This window comes from Falco naumanni, chromosome 12 (genome assembly GCF_017639655.2).
Source record: "Falco naumanni isolate bFalNau1 chromosome 12, bFalNau1.pat, whole genome shotgun sequence".
Lineage (NCBI taxonomy): Eukaryota > Metazoa > Chordata > Aves > Falconiformes > Falconidae > Falco > Falco naumanni.
The window spans coordinates 14,981,940-15,000,953 of record NC_054065.1 but is presented as its reverse complement, the minus strand read 5'-3'; the positions used below and the strand labels follow the sequence as shown (position 1 = coordinate 15,000,953).

At 39.1% G+C, this 19,014-nt stretch overlaps 1 protein-coding gene across 4 annotated transcripts in view; it reads right to left on the bottom strand.

The window, feature by feature from the left end:
- The window catches only part of DAAM2 (dishevelled associated activator of morphogenesis 2), a 205,539-nt gene that overhangs the window by 71,329 nt on the left and 115,196 nt on the right, over window positions 1–19,014 (bottom strand). For all 4 annotated transcript variants that reach the window (XM_040612105.1, XM_040612104.1, XM_040612101.1 and 1 more), the window contains 2 exons: window positions 9,469–9,543; window positions 2,953–3,047 (listed from right to left, as the gene is read on the bottom strand). In XM_040612105.1, coding sequence (XP_040468039.1) covers window positions 2,953–3,047; window positions 9,469–9,543 — 170 coding nt within the window. The remainder of the gene's footprint in view (window positions 1–2,952; window positions 3,048–9,468; window positions 9,544–19,014) is intronic.

Below are 19,014 nucleotides of genomic sequence, written 5' to 3'. Positions count from 1 at the left end.
GATGTTCCCACCTTGTTAACAGCCAAGGCTACACTGCGGCACCAGTTTTTGAATCAGGGGGCACACATAATCCTGATCACTACTGAACTGCTGAAAAATTCAGCATAACTGATTTTGCTTGCTGGATGCATAAATTGTCATCTCCAGTATACACTTGAATACAACATGGCTAAATGAAACAAAAATATCAGGAGGCAAATCTGAATTAAACTAAAGAAGAAAAGCAGACACCAAATGGAGTTAGTCATGATTCAGACTAAAGGGGGTATTTTTCTGGGGTTCCAAAAGGTGGGGGGTTTTCCAGTCCCTTGTAAGTTTTTACTTTTGCTACTTTTCTGAACCTCCATTTTCGGGCACTAAAATACAAGAAGAAAAGCTCGTCTTTCACTGCTTCTGTCCAACAGTTTGTCATCACACTTGTTTATAGTCATAAGTTCTTACAAACCTAAAAGAAAATGTGTTTCCTTACAAGGTGCAGATGTGGTTTTTTTGTTCTCTAAGGCTGGGCTTGTTCCTGCGTGCTGGGACATAACCTAGCTTTATTATTTCAGGGCAGCTCCTAAATACCAGAACAAAATGCACTTGCTCAAAGGGGGCCAACTAGCTGCCCAGGGATGATTCTATCACATTTTCTCCAAAGAGAAGAACTTGAGTTTGGGTAGGTCTGCTTCAGTTTTTCTTGTTAGAACTGGTGGGTTGGAATAGAGGCACAGATTAGTGCATTTTCTACTAGAAGAGACACAGTTCTACAATGAAATAAAACACAGAGCCAAACATGCATTTTTTCTTCTTTTTTGATTCCTCTAGATCAGAGAATTCAAGCAGAGGAGCCTATTGGTAAACTATCAGAGCCCTGTGTACCGTTACCATTACAAATGGATTCCAGACAGTTCATCCTGTGTGAATTTAGGTCTCTGATTTCTTCAGAGGCCTGATGAAGAGAAGTGGGAAGGAAAATAGGATTTGATGTCCAAATTCCACTAGAAAGACTAGTATTTTGAAGGCTTGGGTATCATACTGCTTACAAGAGGGATTTGATGGAGTTGAGGGCCTCTCTACTGCAACCTTTCCATCAAGAAGAAATTGGCTTGTTGATCAGGCACTGGCATGCAGCCCATTTGGCAGCTAACGAATTGAGTTGCTGGAAATTAGTTGAGACATAGGACTTAACTCAAAATTTGGCTTGGCTTAAGTATTCAAAAAAAAAAAAAAAAAAAGTGCCCCATAACCATAGCTAGTGATTTAGAAGAGAACACTTTATAGGCAGTTCATAGATGCTTGTACTGAAGCTTGTTAGGGTTATTATAAACAGATGAAGCAACAAGCTGTTGTCAAGGGGATCCAGCAGAAACAATATGGGTCTGAGAAGGAAAACCTTGCAGGGCTTTGAGCAAAAGACATTCCTCTTTCTTCTCTATTGCCTTGCTCTCAACAAGGAGGCCAGGCATACAAAATGACAGAGCAGAACAGCCAGTGGTGGCCACCAAAGTGCTTCAGCTGGACATAGCAGGGAGGCCTTGCTGCTGTGGCTATGCTCGATGAAAGCTATCACTTTCACAGAATAAGTATCAAACCAGCTCTACACTAATGTGATAGAGTTGCTACATCTAGTCTCAACAGCACAGGACTTTGGTTTAAAATCTTTGTGAGAGTTGGGAGTTTGGCAGTTGTCTTGCTTCCATTTTAACATAAAGTGCAGCTGCATTTTACTGTGTTCTCTGCTTTAGGATAGTGATAGGCAGGATCAAACAGTCACTTATCCTTGGACTAGGTCTCAATATAGACTACTGTTTCTCCACTTCCATGTTGAAAGCACTCACCCTACCCACATGCTAAAGTTACCAAAGCCTGATGAATCTTTATGCCTCAGAGGAGCATTAGAATTTGGCTTTGTGCTCTCTTACACCCCATCACAACAGGAGGTAAAACTGAGCTTTGTGCTGATGCGTTCTACCTCACACTTGTCATGAGGCAAGAAGCTCCACGCAGTCAACTTTTTAAATGTCGTGAAGGGAAGAAGCACAACCAGCACTTAGCCCTGCAAGAAGTCTCAGAAATATCTTCACTTCAAGTTAACATAACTGCAATTAACATAACTATTTGAGATAATTTTTTGGTCATTTTTATTTATTTAGTTAATTCGTTTGGTTTGGTTAGGTTCTCCCACACACACAAACCTGTTTGCTTAGGCATTACTGAAGCTCTCTGAAACTAAAACTTCAGCATAGTGTGGATACAAATGCATTTGGCCCATTTTGGGCCCAATACAAAAATATTCAGAAACTTTTTGACAAAGTGTTTCCTGAGATCATATCGACAACTATAGTTACGGCTTCTGCTCAATGCTCTTCTAAGTGTTAAATGGAAAAGGTTTCTGTGCTAGTTAGTTTGCTATTGTTCAGAGCTTTGTTCCCAGAAAAACAAAGATGACCCTCTCTTCAAAGACACAGTACACAATAAAGTCTCCTGACATTTCTCTACACCACAGTTATACATAAAACAGGAAGAAAGCCAAACCAGGTGATGTCAGATGGATTAGCTGCTTTGTACCAAACAGTTCACATTACTACAGATAAGGGGAAGCTTGAATTCAATTCAGAGCAGAGGCTGAAATTTTGCCCAACATGAATCAAATTACATGGGATGTTCAGGGGCCTATAAAGTCTAAAATCAGATCTTCATAGTCATTACCTGTGTTTGCACATATCTGACACAGAGTTTTTCACAGCAGACTGTCTTTTATTTTCCTGAAGCTACATGCTTCAGCATTAGTGCGCCCTCCCAACTAGGCAGGTTCAGAGCAGGGGCTGTAGGGCTCTCTGTGGATTGTCTGAAATATCAGAGAGGCTTGTGTGAGGTGAGACAATGAGGTTCCTGTCCTTGCCACTCTTTCCCGTGTCAGATCTGACCACAGCGAGGCAGTGAATTGCAATGAAAGATGAACAACATTACCTCATGGGCTGAGTCCGCAGAGCTGTCTTCAAGTCTTCAACTATTTTATTTTTCATTTCTGTTTCTTCTTCATCAAAAGCATAGAGAGTCTGCATCTGTTCAGAAAACAAGATGACAATCAGGAAAGCTCAGGCTGCCTGGAAGCTAAGAGTCAGGCGAGGAATTATGAGAAAAAAACTATCCAATCAACCCATGCAGAGGTGCCTGCTGACCTCTCACCAGGAAAGCAGTGCCTCAGCTACAAAACTGAATCCAGATGAAGCTGCTCATGTTGACTGGCAGCAGCATACCACTTTGCCACACTGGCTAAACTAGGGTTCTCAGGTTACCCCCCAAAAATCATACTTGCCAGTATGCCCTCAGAAAACTGTACCTAATTTGGAACAGAGATCTGCTGTGGTGATCTATGGATATGTGAGGCAAAGTTTGTAGGGAGAGGTAATATCTTTTAATAGACTGACATGGCTGGAGGGATTTGGGTGGGAAAAAAAAAAAAGAAGAAAAAAACCCCAGACTTGTGTGTCAGGTTTCAAAGCATAAAATCTTTTTCTTCAAGTGACTAAATAGCCTGCAAGTACCCTGAATTACAGTTTATGTACATACAAAATTGATTTTTCTTCCCTGCGCCAAGTGTATCACTTATTTTAAGATACTGATTTGCCCTATAAAATTCACCCTTGCTAATTGGGAACATTTAGTGTAAAAAGCTGGAGCACCATAAAATATCTGTCCCTGTTTTTTAACAAGTAAACTGAAGCACAGGGAGACTAGATTTTCCCCCAGTATGCAGCTTGAGATAACTAGAGCTTGCAGTCAACTGGAACGGAAGATGCTGTGGGTCACTGTAAATTAGGGTGACAGACAATGAGTGGAATACATGCAGAAAATAAGGTTCTCAAAGTCAGATAATGCCATTAAAAAAGGGGGTATAACAGGAAATCAGGGCCCCAGCCCTACACTCAGCACCACTGCAACCTTGGAATGTGAAGCAAGACTCTTCAATGCCGGTTGCATATACTGTTCAGGCTCACAGCTTCAGTGTGTGACTTTTCAAAAAGTCAAGACTCAATGCTGGAAATTCTTAGTCTACAACTATGTTTTCTTAAGTCACTTTAATTGTAAAAGAGAGAGGACAAACAACTCTCTTATTGGCAGGACTTCTTGGGGATATCACTCAGTGGTATCTGGAAAGCAGCTCTGAACCCTTCTCAAATGAATAACCGAGGTGAACTAGTATCATCTATCAGGGATCTGATATCGCACCTTTCTGTGGTGGAATGTGAGTAGCTACAATTATGGTCCATTACAGCAAAATATTTATTTTACTGTTTAGGAAGCATCAAAGAAAATCTTCCTCTCACTGGAACTTCCTTTAACCCTCCCCTCCCACCACCAGACCAACACCTCACTACCCTTGGAAGTGCTCCCATGTTGCTTGCTTTTGCAAACCATGTGGTGCCAACACATGTCAGATCCTGAGGGTGGTCATTTGGCTACAAGCCGATGCTGTCTTATGCTGAACAGCTGGCACAGGGAGATGTGTTTAACTCTAGGGGTCCTCTCTCTGATCCACGCTAAAGTCAAATTCACTCAATAACAGAGCAAGCTATTTCCTGCCCTAATGGAATGACAGAGCGCTACTGATGGAAAATGAGCTGATGATGTTTTATCTTTTGCCAGCATCCCCCGACAGCCAGAAACATAAATTGAAATGCTTAAGCCAAGCCATATATGATCCCCCTCTTCAAAAAATAAACAGAAATCCTGAACAGGCATTATGGAATCTCAATGGCAGAGTCCTGGGGTGCGATTTGGGACTTGATTTGTATTTTCTTGGGTGACAGCCCATCTGGTCATCTTTCCTTTGGCCCATAAATGCTCCTTTGAAAGGCTCCCATTCTTCCAACAACTTAATTTCTCCTCTGAGCCATTGTGGGGGGAAAGCAAATGGACGGTAGGAAGGTGCTCAACAGTATTTTGTTCAGAGGGAAAAAGGCCCATTTCCAAATGAAACAAATACAAATAATCCTGCCTTTACAACAGAGGGTGATTATAGAAAACCCCTTTTCTAAAGCTGCAGGCAGCCGAGACCCTTTCATTTCTCACTCCTGTGCATGGCCAGGAACTCACAACCTCATGCCCTCACTAAAGACAGACTGGTCACGCGTTTGCATTATGAAATAGCTTTCTCGGCAAGAGTTACAGAAAACTTAACTGTCCCTGGGAGGCAGAGGGGAGGGCACTGTCAGTATTTGAGGCTGGATTTATTTAATGTGGCTGACTGAAGAATTGCTTTCCTGAACTACAAACTGCACTTGAGGACTAACGTCTGCTGTGCTGAGCATGCAGCTAGTTATTATCAGCTAACCAAACACAGCAGGAAGAGGAAGCAAAATAGTCCTTATTTGGTCTCTAAAAAGTGGTATACATACAGGGTTTTTAACAAGCACATTTTGCATATTTAGCTTTCCAGTTTAAGTGCATCACTCAGTAAAGTATAGCATCTAGTTACTTGATTTGCCAATTAAAAAAAAAAAATCACCATTTTCTGAAAACTATCATTCTCAAGGAATTTTATATGTAAAACTTCAGGCAGTCCAAGAAATTACTTCTGAAAATTTTGCTCCATTTAAAATGAAATATTTTACTTTTATTAAAAGCACTGATTAATTCCCACACCTTATCCTGATAGCTAATCGCTCCCCTAAGTTGCTGGGAAGGAAAATACAAGACCAAAATGACAGTATGTGTGAGAAAAGGGGGGGTGGGAAGGCATGAACTAGCTTCAGCAATACACTGCTTGATAGACCAAGCTTTACTTAACAATCTCACACAAATTAAATGAAAGAAGAAAGATGCAAATAAAATAAATAGTGACAAAGTAACCTGGATGTTCTGACTTTTCATGATAGTCCAAGCTATTTTTTAGGTCTTGTCTAAAATAATAACTAACAAAGTGTTATCATTATTGAAATCATTCCCAGTTCATAAACAAATACAGGTAAAATTAAAACCAAAATTCGATTAAAAAAATTTGTATTGCATACCTAATATAATACACCTGGACAATACTACTCTAAAACTTTCTTTTTTCAAAGAAAACAAATCAGTTGGAATTTAAAGTGCACCACATCTCTAGCTACATTAAGGCTGAACTAAAAGAATATACTATGAATCATAAAGTATGAATAGATGTATTTGAAAAACCTGAACTTTTAAGCATATAAGTAACATCGATGTCACCTAACCCAGATGGAGGAGAGGGTTATCATCCACCTGCTAAAATCTGCTGAAAGATACATATTTTTAATGTCCTGTCAATCTGCTCTGCCCTGAACAAATGCTTCCTTCGTCAGGGAAAAAGCCCTGGCTACAGTTGTATTTACTAATCTTGACCTCTGTCTCATACTCTCAACTGAGCCATCTCTCCAGAAAAGCTGGATCTGCAACCACTGTTCACCTGCAAGTCTCTCTGTGGAAAAGCATACACAGACAAGCTCATAAAAGCAACATGGTGCTGTCAGAAGTTTTCCTCCCCAGTAAAGTGAAGGTTCTGTTTATTTGTGCTGCCAAGCAGACTGTCATGGGGTGAGGAGGGCAGGAGCCAGGGAGGTTTCTTTACATGTGGTATTAGAAGGGCAGCTGCTCCATTTTTAAGAAAAGAAGTTTTGTATGTTGATGAATCAGCAGATGACAATGACCTTGATAATGGAAATGGTCTCTAATTGTCGGTGTGCAACCTGTATTATTTATAGCATGTAGACATCAGAGGACTGAGCAAATTTGGAGGCTCCTTCTTCTAAATTAGACATCATTAGCAGCTGTCTCTTTCTTTTAAGGGCTGGTCTAGAAGACAGTCTACCAACGATCTGCTTGGCCCCTTTTAGTCAGGCTACCTGAAGGATGGGACAGTCCCTCCACAGGAATTGCACACTACAGACTAATAAAGAGATCCACTTTTATTGTCATACACACTTCTGAGAACTGGGTTTAAAAACTACTGCAGTCAAAAAAGTCAGAGCAACAGAAATAATTGTGGGAACAGAACTGTGCCTAAAATGCACAGCTTTTTGAACTGGACCAGGAATCTGTGACCTAAAGTGCTACCTAACATAGTGGTCTCAGGTTACAAGTAGGGAATGTCAAACCCGTCAGAAATCACCACATTGCTCTCAAGCATAATCTATGAGAGGCAGATATGATGGGTAATACTGTAGCGTGCCTTTTGAGAAAATGATCCCTGAGCACAGGGGCCTTGGCCTGCTGAAATCCACAGAAAGATACTTAATGATATCAGCAGGATAAGGGGGCCATTACATCTTATTGGAGGGTGGGAAGAACTTTTTTGCCAAGCTAGTATATAAAAAAGAAATTAATAATTAAGAGCATATAGAAAAGGACATGAAAGCTGCGTGTGAAAAGATTCTTATGCCATTAATTCACAGGAGACACAAAGATTAAATTTTATTAAAAAAACGGGACTTAAGGCATGTTAAACTAACGCTTCTGTGATTATTGCTACCATTTCAACTCTAATACTTCTTGTAGTATTTCTAATTAAAATATTATAATACCTGATAGTGCCCTAGAGACACAAGCTGAAATAGACTGGACAGTGTCAGGAAGCAACATGAAACATGTTTTTCTTTCACTAGTTCTGAGCCAACTACACTTGGATGCATTTTTAAAAAAACAACAACACAAAAACAAAACCCCCACCACTAAATTTAGGACTGAAAATATAAAGGACCCAAAATAACCATTTGAAAGTTAAGAATCTCAGAGGTCTAAATAATAATGAATAGAACATGTATTTTAAAGTATGTTGGAGTTGGTTCTCAGCTGTATTACTCCAGTTTTCCACTGTGAAATCAAGTCAACTAAGTTTCACCTGCCTAAAAACAAAGCAACAAAGTGGTAAATCAGAAGCAAGGGTTTTAACCCCAGTGCGTCTTCTCAACACTTAAAACATTGGAGTAAATCATAAGGCTTGAAGCCAAAAATAAGGTTATCAATCATTCAGTGCTGAGGCAAACAACATTACCAGGGCTGGTGTTTATTGGTGCTCTTAAAACATGTTTAAAATTAGAAGCATAGGCCAAAATATAGTCTCATTCCATGGAACTGCTCCAGATTTGCAATAGTGGTGTGTACATATTCACTCCAGGTTTACATCAAAATCATTTAAAAACTAATCCAAAAGTCACTGAAATCAATGGAAAAACTTTCTCCAGATTCAAGAGGCCTTGGATCAAATCCTACCAGAAGTATTTGGCTCAGTGACATTGCAAGGTTTTATACTTATTTTTTTCCTTAATGGCCCTCATAGAGCAAATTTGTTTAGTCAGGAAATCAAAGCACAGTGCCATGCCAGTCACAAAAGCTCAACCTTTTTTCTCAAAACAAGTCCATATTCTTTCTACTCCATGACTCTGCCCTAAGAAAATTGGCATGAAAAAAGGTGATCATGTTGTTAGTTCATGACTCACAGTAGAAAGCAGCTTGTCTTTTATCCTCTTACAGTGAGTTATAATAACTTGTAAATCTTGATTTTTTTTTTTTACTGAGCAAGACATATTTCACCGTGAAGAATGCATTAGTAAAGTACTGACACATATAGCATTCATTAAGGCATTATTTAGATGAAATTATTTTATAGCTCATAACCATGATACAAAAGGTGCAGAGAAGCCTTTAGAAATCAAACATAAAATGTAAGTAAATAAACAAACTTATGATGCAGGAAAAGAAATCTACCATCACTTCTGCACAACTGCCAAAAAAAGCTGAGTATACATTGCATATGAATAATTGCAGGCAAAATTTTACTATAAAAACAGTAAAAGGATCAAATTTCAAAATAAAAGATCTGCCATATCAAAGGAGATCAGTAGACACTACATGCAGGTGTTCTGCTTCTGCTGGCGACCAGCTCTACTGGATGCTTCAGATGAAGAGACATATTACACAGTTATTGAACAAAGGTAATTAAAAAGTTTTCCTCAAATATCTTGTTGACCTGTACTGATGTCTAAGGTGTTACAGCCTTATGTTCCTCTATTTATCTGCTCTGATATAATTGGATATTATTTTACACAAACAACTACCTTTCCTTTAATTCTTCTGCTAAACTAATAACCTCAGTGTTATTTTGTAGGTTAATTAGAAATCAATTTGAAACCATACAACAAAGCAAAACTTTACGTGTTTTTCAAATAGTTGCTTTTCTGATTCATCAAATATTATTTTGGATTTTCACTCCAGTATCTAATTTGATTGCCTTCAGTGCTCAGTATTGCAGAAATAAAACCTGAAAATGTTTATGGTGTTTTCTAATCTATTCTTCTGCTAGAGCAGGGCTCTTTCTTAATACAGATACTCATCTTCTTTCAGAAGTTCTATTTTAAATCAGTCCATGCATTTGGGCTAACATTCTTCTCCTTTGGGAACTTCCGCCTAAAGAAACACATCTTTATGGTAGGAAGTCTTCCCTGCTTTGCAGGAAAGGTAACTTACTGCTGCCATTGAATTGATGCGGTCAATGTAGTAATCTGGCCAGCTGGTAGCAAGTTTATTAGGATCTTCTTGTTCCTGGAACAGAAAGTTAAACAAGGTTACACAAGGAGCCTTTACAGGATGAAATGCCACTGTAGAACCACCTGGGATTCTTCACTGCACTGCTTTTTAAGGTGGTATCTCCCCCCACATGCACATAAATGTGTGGCACTTATTACAAACATTTCTGAAAGTGTAATGTTAGCACTATCACCATGGTGTGTAAGATTAAAAAGAATCCCCTTCAGCTAAGGTTATTAAACACAGAATAATAACGTTTGATGGAGACACAGTTATCCTAGGCATCTAAGCAGCAACCCTCATTCCCTTAAAAAATACTGTTTCCAAATAGAAGGATAGCTCATTTACAGATAACGGGTTTACATTTTGTAGCTTTATATTGACAATCTTACAAATTATTTTGCCTCTCTACTGCTAGAGCAATGGTGGGATTCACTGAAGGGGTTTAACATCTGCTATGGAGAAAAAAAAAACACCACTAAAATCAAGTCAAGGAACCTGAAAAGAAGCCAAAAGACTGCCTCATTTCAATGTGGTAAACCAAAAAGAAGGTTAAATTGGACATTGGGAAGTATTTCTTTACTGAGAGGATGGTCAAAGACTACAACAGGCTTCCTGGAGAGATGGTCAATGCCCCAAGCCTGTCAGCATTTAAGAGGCATTTGGACAATGCCCTTAGTAACAAGTTTTAGCTTTTGGTCAGCCCTGAAGTGGTCAGGCAGTTGGACTAGATGATCAGTATAGGTCCCTTCCAACTGAAATACTCTATTCTAAAAAGTTAAGCACAACCTCAGAACACCCAAGGAAACAGAACAGCACCCCCTCAATTACAGTAGAAGCAGTATTAATCCTTCTATTCCTACTTCCCAAATAATCCACCTGAAATCATCTATCGCTAGACTAAGTTCAATCAACCTCAACTTCCAAAAGAAGACCTACCCCTACTTAGGAACCAATTCTTTCTTGTTCCTGGGCTGCTCAATGAAAATGAGATTTTATTCTAATGGGTCTATTCATTTCTAGGTAAGTGTAACAGTCACTGGCAAAATAAGGATTGGTTTCTAGGATTCTAATTTCCCATTATAAACTACGAATAACTCATATTAAGACTCCTAGCAGATGGTAAGAGATTACCACTTGACTCATTCTAAGGATGTCCAGTGATGTATGAACACTCTGTGGATCTCACCAATGTTTTCTACATATGAATGCTTACTTATACTAGAAAAGTTACTCTGGAAGATATACAGAACAATATTAAATGTTTAGGTCTATCATAGAACCTTAGCTATTCCAGAATTGTTTGATTTAAAGATGAGAAATAGCTCTACATGCCCCCTCTGCTGAGCCACATTCAGAAAACACCTTGTTAGCTGACGAGTTCCTGCCAGGCCACATACCAACACATTGCAACAATTCTGCACAAATCAGAATTACTAAATGAGTTTCTCCATTCACGATACTGACAAAACAGATTTGTCCCCATCTAGCAAAGGACTGCAGTACAGGCACATCCTAGACAGATCACAACTCTTTATTCAGCTGTTGCATCCAGCTGAACTATTAAAAAGAGCAGAAGACTTAAACAAACGATCATATAGTAACTACCACTGTATGAAATATATGAGAGGCTGATAAAGTGGCAGGAGATACCAATTACATCCACAGCTGCCATGCACTCACCACCTCGTGATAATAAATGGTGAATTAAGAACAAGGTGACTTTCTCAAATTGAGTGAGAAGTTCTACTGCTTTTCCTTTCTTCCCTTTCCTGGCCAGAGTCAGCAGGAATCTGATGGACCCAAATCTATGTCAAATGGCACATTACAGAAATATGCAACTCCCTACAAATAGTCAGTTAGAATTGCCACACCATGTTATTGGTAAACTGTCTTTTGCTGCCCCTTTTCTATGTAGAATATCTAGTGGCAATGATAACCTTGACAATGGTTTCTCACTTGACAGACCTTAACCTCCTGTGCAAATGTCAATATATGACCTTGTTGATGGAAAAATAAAGAATACAATACATAAATACAGCATTGCTTTTATAAGATAATCTTATCATCCCCAAAGAAAACAATACAAATGGGAAGCTAATCCAGAGGTAGTGAAGTAAGGTCAATTTGCAAGGAACCAAGGTGAAACACCGATGTGAAATACAAAGTATGCTCATATGCCCTTCTGATTTTTTTCTCTGCACAGAATTATAAAAGTCCAAGTGACAGCTATAATTGTTTCAGAGTACAGGCGACAAGAACATTATCAGAACAAGGAATATGTATGTTCCCTGTAGATCCATCCTTTACATCCCAAATTAAGCTACAATACTTTTTCTCCTGAAAATTATTTAGAGAAAAGAAAATGGTACAAATGCTGGAATGCTGCAACTAACCTTTCTAGATATCTAGTTTAGACATTCAGGCTGAAAAGCATCAGGATAGATACACTAAAAAAATCAGCATTGTGAATAATTTCCTACCTGAACCCAAACCATTAGACATTTCACAATCAGAACCAAGCATAAGAAGACTGATCCCCTAACATACGTCTTTAGCTTGGCAAATAAGATAAGGTCCTTGGTATACCCTGCATTTGACCATTCTCCATCCACTACAAATTGGTCTGAACTCTGAGTCTGTGTGTCTTATGCTTTGGTTTTGTTTTTAATTAGAATTGGGAGAAAATTGGTTTCAGTGGAACACAACAAGTGTAAGCTTTTTTTCCTGAGCTAAAGCCCAGACTGAAGCTGTACATTGCTGAGGTTAAAAAAGTTTTAGCGGATACTCCACTAAGCATTCCCCACTTTCTGAAATTATTTCAGCCCAGAAGCATATTAAGCAGAAAAGTCCACCTAATTTCAGTGGTCCTCCACATTCCTTGCTCAGACCAGAATTTCATGGCTGTCCACGTATGCTTTGCTTCACTGGAATAAATGTGATTATGTACTTAAAACCTGGCACACTATTTCTTTTATGAAGCCCCAGAAAGCTACTTATACTTGGGATGAACATGTAGATTTTTATTCAGCCCCATGAAATCATTAGGTGGCACACTGCTATTTATAGCAATCACCTGGGCAACATTTTCAAAAGAGGGACAAGTTCACATCTGTAGCATTAGAGCCACCAGAAAAAAAATATGTTGTTGCCTAAATTATGTGAGTTCTGCCTATGGAAAGAAATTGCTGTACTATGTTTCCTTTCAGAGAGGGGAAGATAAGCTGAAAATGGAAAGCAATTTATTCAAGGCATGTGTGGGTGTGTGCTGGGGGGGAGTGGAGGGAGCAACAACAGGGTGTTGGGGGGGTTGTGTGTTTTGTTTTGAATGTCTTCAGGGTTTTGACCCTAAAAAAAACCCCTCAGACAAAACTCCAAGGCAACTTGACGATAATGGCAAAACCCTTCCCTTGCTCCAGGAGACACAGAGAAGTGGGGGAAAGAAGGAAAAAAAAACAAAAAAAAAAAACTAAATCAAAATAAGAGGCCCTAATATACAATGCCACATAGGTATCAAAAGCTGGAAACAATAACCCATCTGTATAAGGGAAAACATTAACTGAAGGAATCTATTAAAGCAAAGCCGTCTTTTAGCTCCTTGAATAGTGTAAATACTATACTAAAAAACAGACGTCAGCTTGTGGACTTTATAAGGGGCCATATCATTCTTCACTGCAGTAATAAGTATGTAACTGCTGTGAAAACAGGATCTTGATACTATACAAGCCTGCAGTATAGCCAAGGTATTATATAGGCTTTGACACTAACTTGGACAGGCTCCATGCCTTGGTGGAAAGTGGAACTTATGACTTCATTCCAAATAGGACTTAATGGAGTTCTGCAAATATTTGGACCATCTGAACCAATCAGAATGAAACAAAATAAAAAAAAAAGTATTGTGTGCACAGCTCAGCTGATCCTGAAAGCCTTTTCGTAAATCCTCAGAGACCTGATCCGTTGGGTAAGCTGTTCTTTAGAGAGCAGAGACCTTTAGTGGATGCCATGTCAGTGGGACATGCATTTGCAATACAAAGACTGCCGTAAGAGGCATAATCAAGAATTATAAACCACTGTCTTTCTTACAAAACTTTCTACAAAGAAGTGCCAAACACTAGTGTTACAGAAATCATGTGGGAATGCCAAATATTCATGGCTGAGTGGATCATGAAAATGAAGGACATGGTTTCTGAGGTGGCTGTTTCTTTCAAGATGGTTTTAGTCTTGAAAGAAACAGCACAGGGAAAGGCTGAACAGTAACTGCCGACACTGAAGCTCTTTTGTGGTGAGCGTTGGGTTTCAGTTTCCAGTGATGACACATTGGTATTTTACTCTGCACCAAACGGACCCCAAACAATGTTGAGCAGTTCTCTAGAGCATGTCCTGAAAATCTGAGCATGTCGAAGCAATCAGAAATACATCCACAAAATTAGCAACTTTACAAAGCTTCTTTCCTGCAGATGGAGATAGGGAGACACAAATGGTGATATGACAACTAAAACTCAACCAGGAAACCACTAGCAGAATTAGGACAGACACTGATCTGACACTGAATCCAACACTCTCTTATTTCCACTATCATTTATATCAGGTTGGTTTTATGCAATGTAGACAAATCCGAACTCCCTAGGTCCGAAAGGTCCTTGGCATCCCTGGATGTCCAAATATTACAGACATTGCCTGTACCTGCACACATGCCCCTGTGATAAATTGCCAGGGCTGATGACTCATGAAGCCTTCTAACGTGGAAATTAGAATAACACTTCATTAAAACCTTAAAATTTTTCTTGGGCAAGGAACCATGACTGAGTTTCACTGAGTTTCTCTCTATATCAATAAAACCAGCATGCAAACACAGATGAAGACCATGAAATGAGGCTACTGTAATATAAATTCCTGTTCCAGCTTGTTCGCTGTATCATGTCCAGACAATATATGCTCAAGTTTATACTTGGGTCACAAAGAATCATATTTTCTTGCAAAAGCCACATTATGGTTAGCGAGGTTCCTCCTCTCAACAGCCTGAACACATTGTTCTAGCACCTCACAGAGCTGAAAGACAGGTTATTTTACCTGGTGTGAAGGGTCAGCATCATCACATACAGTTCAGAAAATAAATCATGGATTTCAAGTCATTAAAGAAAGTATTACCTTTTGAGAAAAAGTTAAATATGTTATTTGCCATACTGAGTAAGTCCCTACAGCTATTTTTTTCATATTTCCAGTTAAAAGGCAATGGGAATTGGGATCCTGATTACAAATAACTGGGGAATCTGTGATTTTTTTTTTTTTTTTTTTTTTTTTTTTTTTTTTTTTTTTTTTGGTAATGCCAGTTCACTGAAACTTTAACTTTTAACATGACTTACATCAATTGAGATGAAAACTTTGCTGGATAAAGATTCTCTGCTTCTGGATGAAGCCCTCCCACACTCTTCAGAATAACAGCTTAGCTGCTAAAATGTTCATCTGACCTGTGCAGCATTCAGACTCATGTCCACGTTCTGTTTTAAAGTGAGGTGCATGAGCCTTGCTCTCCACATGAATATTCTGGCCACTATAAACAAGATGGGGTTTTTGGTTGCTTGGAGAGTGGAAGATGGTTATCACTTGTGCTTCATTTCCCGCAAGTGCCACTCTCCTCCAGATACTTTTAAAAAAGACTCAACTTATCACAACATCTGCTATTAATGTTAAATACAGTACAATCTTCTAACACCTTGCACTCTGTCAAAGGTCCTGAAAGAAATTAACATATTAGATTTTTTTAGTCTTTTTTCCGTGAGATCAGCAGAAACAGGGAAAATGGGATGCAGGCAATTAGTTCACAGTTACACAGGAAATCTGTAGCACAGCCAAGAATCAATCCACATTGAAGTTGTACTGCACTCTCATTCAAATCACAGTTCTCCCTTTTTCCACAACAGACTTACTGACTTTTCTTCATTTTAAAAATTTCAGCTTTCAAAGAAATGTTTACCTGTTCATTAACACACTGTCCATCCTATTGGTTGTGTCTCAGTTCAGAGCAGCCAAAGTTGCAATAAAAAGCACTTTCATTAAAAGACACAAAATGTCTTTGATCTGCTGTGGGATGAAATACTAATTCAGAAGTGGAACTAAAATACTTCTAAGCTTTTCAGACAGTTTACGCCTCCAAAAAGCCAACCAGGTCCCAAGAGATGCTAATTTTGAAACAGACCATAGGACTGAGCCGTTCACTAGACAGATGTGGTCACTGCTCCATTTCTCAGACTCCATGACTAGCATTTACACAAATATTCTCAGGGTTTGGGGGAGGGAGCTATATCCAAGCATTTTAAACACAATTTACCCGGAGTGAGAAATACAAACATTACTTCTCTCCCTGGAATTAAGCTATTGATGTGCAGATAACAATCCCCCTGCTGTAAAAGTAGTCTACTGTATAACTTACTGAAAGGGAATATTAATTAATTACCAGCTGGAGCATGCAACTGAAGAGTTCTAATTGCCTCTCATAAAGGTCAGATATAGCCATACATGCTTCCAGTTCACTGGATTATGACACAGGAATATTTTACCTAACAAACCACCAGTGGTGGTGTTCTTTTGTTTTATTTCTTTGCTTCATTTAGCCTGATCTCTGTCCTGCTGTCGGTGATTTGATGGACCTAATAATGACCTCTGATGCTGGTTACTAACCAGACTTTCAAAGAAGAAATCAAATAATTTCTGTTGTTATTTATATCACAAAATACCTTATACTGCCAAACTGTGGAACTCACTGCCATTAAATGCAGCAAAGACTAAAAGCATAAAAGTCAAAAAGGGATACATTTATGAAGGATGAGGGTTTCTTCTTAGATTTTTTTTAATAATACTGAGAGAAGCTACAATGCTGCTGAAAATCACCAGCCTTTAGAAATTAAAATAGACCATCAGTCATTCTTGAAAGATTGTTTGCCCTACCACAAGCTAAAAATCTTTCCATCAAGTTAAATATATGATTTGTTTTGAACTGCTTATTCCGTCACTTTTTTTTTTGCTCCCCAAGAGCTCATAGATATAGCAACTCTAGAAGCTGTACATTGTATGCACATGATGTGTCCTTTTAAACCTCATCTAGTACTCAAAACCACTTAAAATTAATTACTTCTAATTAGCATTACTCTAATGGAGATGTAGGCCATGCTTTTGTTTCTTATCTTCCAGAAAACAAGCCAGATCTGTTGCACGCATGCACAGCGATAGTTTCTCACTGAAAATAGACTCTAATGTCATACCTGGCAGGCAGAAAGGTTGTTGGTGCAATGTTCTGGGTTTAATATAAGAATTAATCTTTCTGAAACCTCAGAAGTCTTCACCACAGATTTTCATGAACTGTATAGTTGTAGTGTTTAAACCAAGATTAAGTTATACAATAAACGTGTCTAGCAGAAAACTTACTACCGATTACTGATGAAGAGGATCTCATTTCAAGACAGATTTAAACTTGCTGCCAGCACTGACTGCATCATCCTCCTCTTATTTACAGATCATACAAGCATGCTTGTCCCTCTTCAAACATATTTAGCCCTGCTGTAGGATGGGGATCCCACCATCACCAGACAATAAGTTATGGGTAAAGTGACCAAGAGGACAACTTGTCCTTATATGTACAGAGCTACTTAAATGTACAGCTGTGGCCACATTGAATTACCCAGCGTCTTGAGCCCTCAGGACAAAGCTTAGTTGCCAAATGGAAGTCTACCAGTGTTATGCATTGCTCCTCCATGGAATATTTTACCTTTGCCATGGAACTTGGCCTCTTGTTGGGTATCTTCTCCTGACCTCTTGCTGCCTAAAGATCATTCTGTCCTACTAGTTGAAGTCCATACTTATGTTTAAAACCTCTTATATGCTCTACTTTTCACAAGCCCCAAATAAATCAACTGATATTTTGCATTTGATAAGTGTAATCTAATTAATGAGCTGCCAAATAAGGCAATTAATGAATTCCCTGCACATCCAGTGAAGAAGTTCTCAGGAGCCTACCTTCCCTCAGCCTATTCTGTATACTTCTTGTGGAGGTGAAGGGACATGTTCACTATGGAAGATCCCACCAGCAGGTCAGTTCACGATCATTCTACTCTGGGGGTCTTCAGGAGAAGACAAAACATTTCTCATGGACACAGCCTGCTCTACAAGTGTGTGGCTGTGGACTCAAATTGTATTCCTGAACCACAGCTCTGTCCCTACAAATCTGCAGCAAGCTTACAGTCAGGGTCAAGGTTCTGCAGTAGTTCCTGTCGCAGGTGAAGCCAATAATCTGTCGCTATCCCCAAAAATCCTTAAGCAGCAGCAGTGGGACATACTCTACTGCTTTATTAATATCCAAGCTCTGCATTGTCCCTACTGCTTTTTACTCTGTGTTGTGTTATGTGAAAGTACTGTGTGTACCTTTCCATTCTAGCATTAACCCTGTTCAGCTTATAGTCAATATGGTGGCAATACAGAAAGGGACTTTTTCCTCATACGTCCAGCTTACCTTGTTCCCATTCCAATAACATTATTTTCAACTGTATCCTTACCCCACCAGTATTTATGTTGCTTGGACTGTCTCATTCTTTAGGCAATGTGAAAAGCCACAGGAGCCCAGCCTGTGTAACCGAGCCTCCTGGCTGTCACATGCCTGCACTTCGAGTTTATGTTTTTGTCCTGCTCTATCTCCAGCAAGCAACCACTTACAATCTTTTCTAAATAAATTGAAGTCACCTACCATTCATGGCAGTCACCCTGCATGTTGCTTGATGATGGCAATGAAATGTCACTAACTATGCTCAAAGACACGTGGAACTACCTACCTAGAGCCAGCACAGATAACTAGGGCGCGTCCTTCTGGGAGCACACATAGAATTTGTAAATGCCAAACTCTAAAATGTTTCTCTTCACTGTTCACAACACGTCCACTACCTGTTTTTCCAGTAACACTGCTGCTTGGTCCAGTTCACTTCTGCTCTGGGCCCTTTGTTAAGAGTAATGACAGTTGGATGGTCAGAACAGCCACGTATTTTTTGTCTCACTTATTTAACCCCAGTCACTACTGAAATAACAGTAAAGCTAGGAGCTGTTGGATAGGTAAATAAAGGGAATAAACAGAGATTGAGAGACTCATGGCTTTTAAGTAGTTAACCCAATATTTTGAGTGTACCCTTCAGTTGCTTTGTCTATTTCTCCCCTTTCCATAAACTCAAGTAAAGCTTTCCTTTCTCCCAGCTTCCATTTCTCTCACCTGTTACATCTGCAAAATGTTTGGGATGCCAGGTACTTTTCCACAGATGACTGAATATCATGGAAGACAATGTGACTTTCACCTCAGTTCAGGTGTGTAGCTGAAACCGTCACATCTGACTGTAATGAAAATTAAACAATTCTCCAGAACAGTAGAAGGAAATCTCTTCCTTTTCGAAGGAAATCTCTTCCTTTTCACGGCTGTCACTAGATCCTGGTAACAATTATTTACTGTGCCTG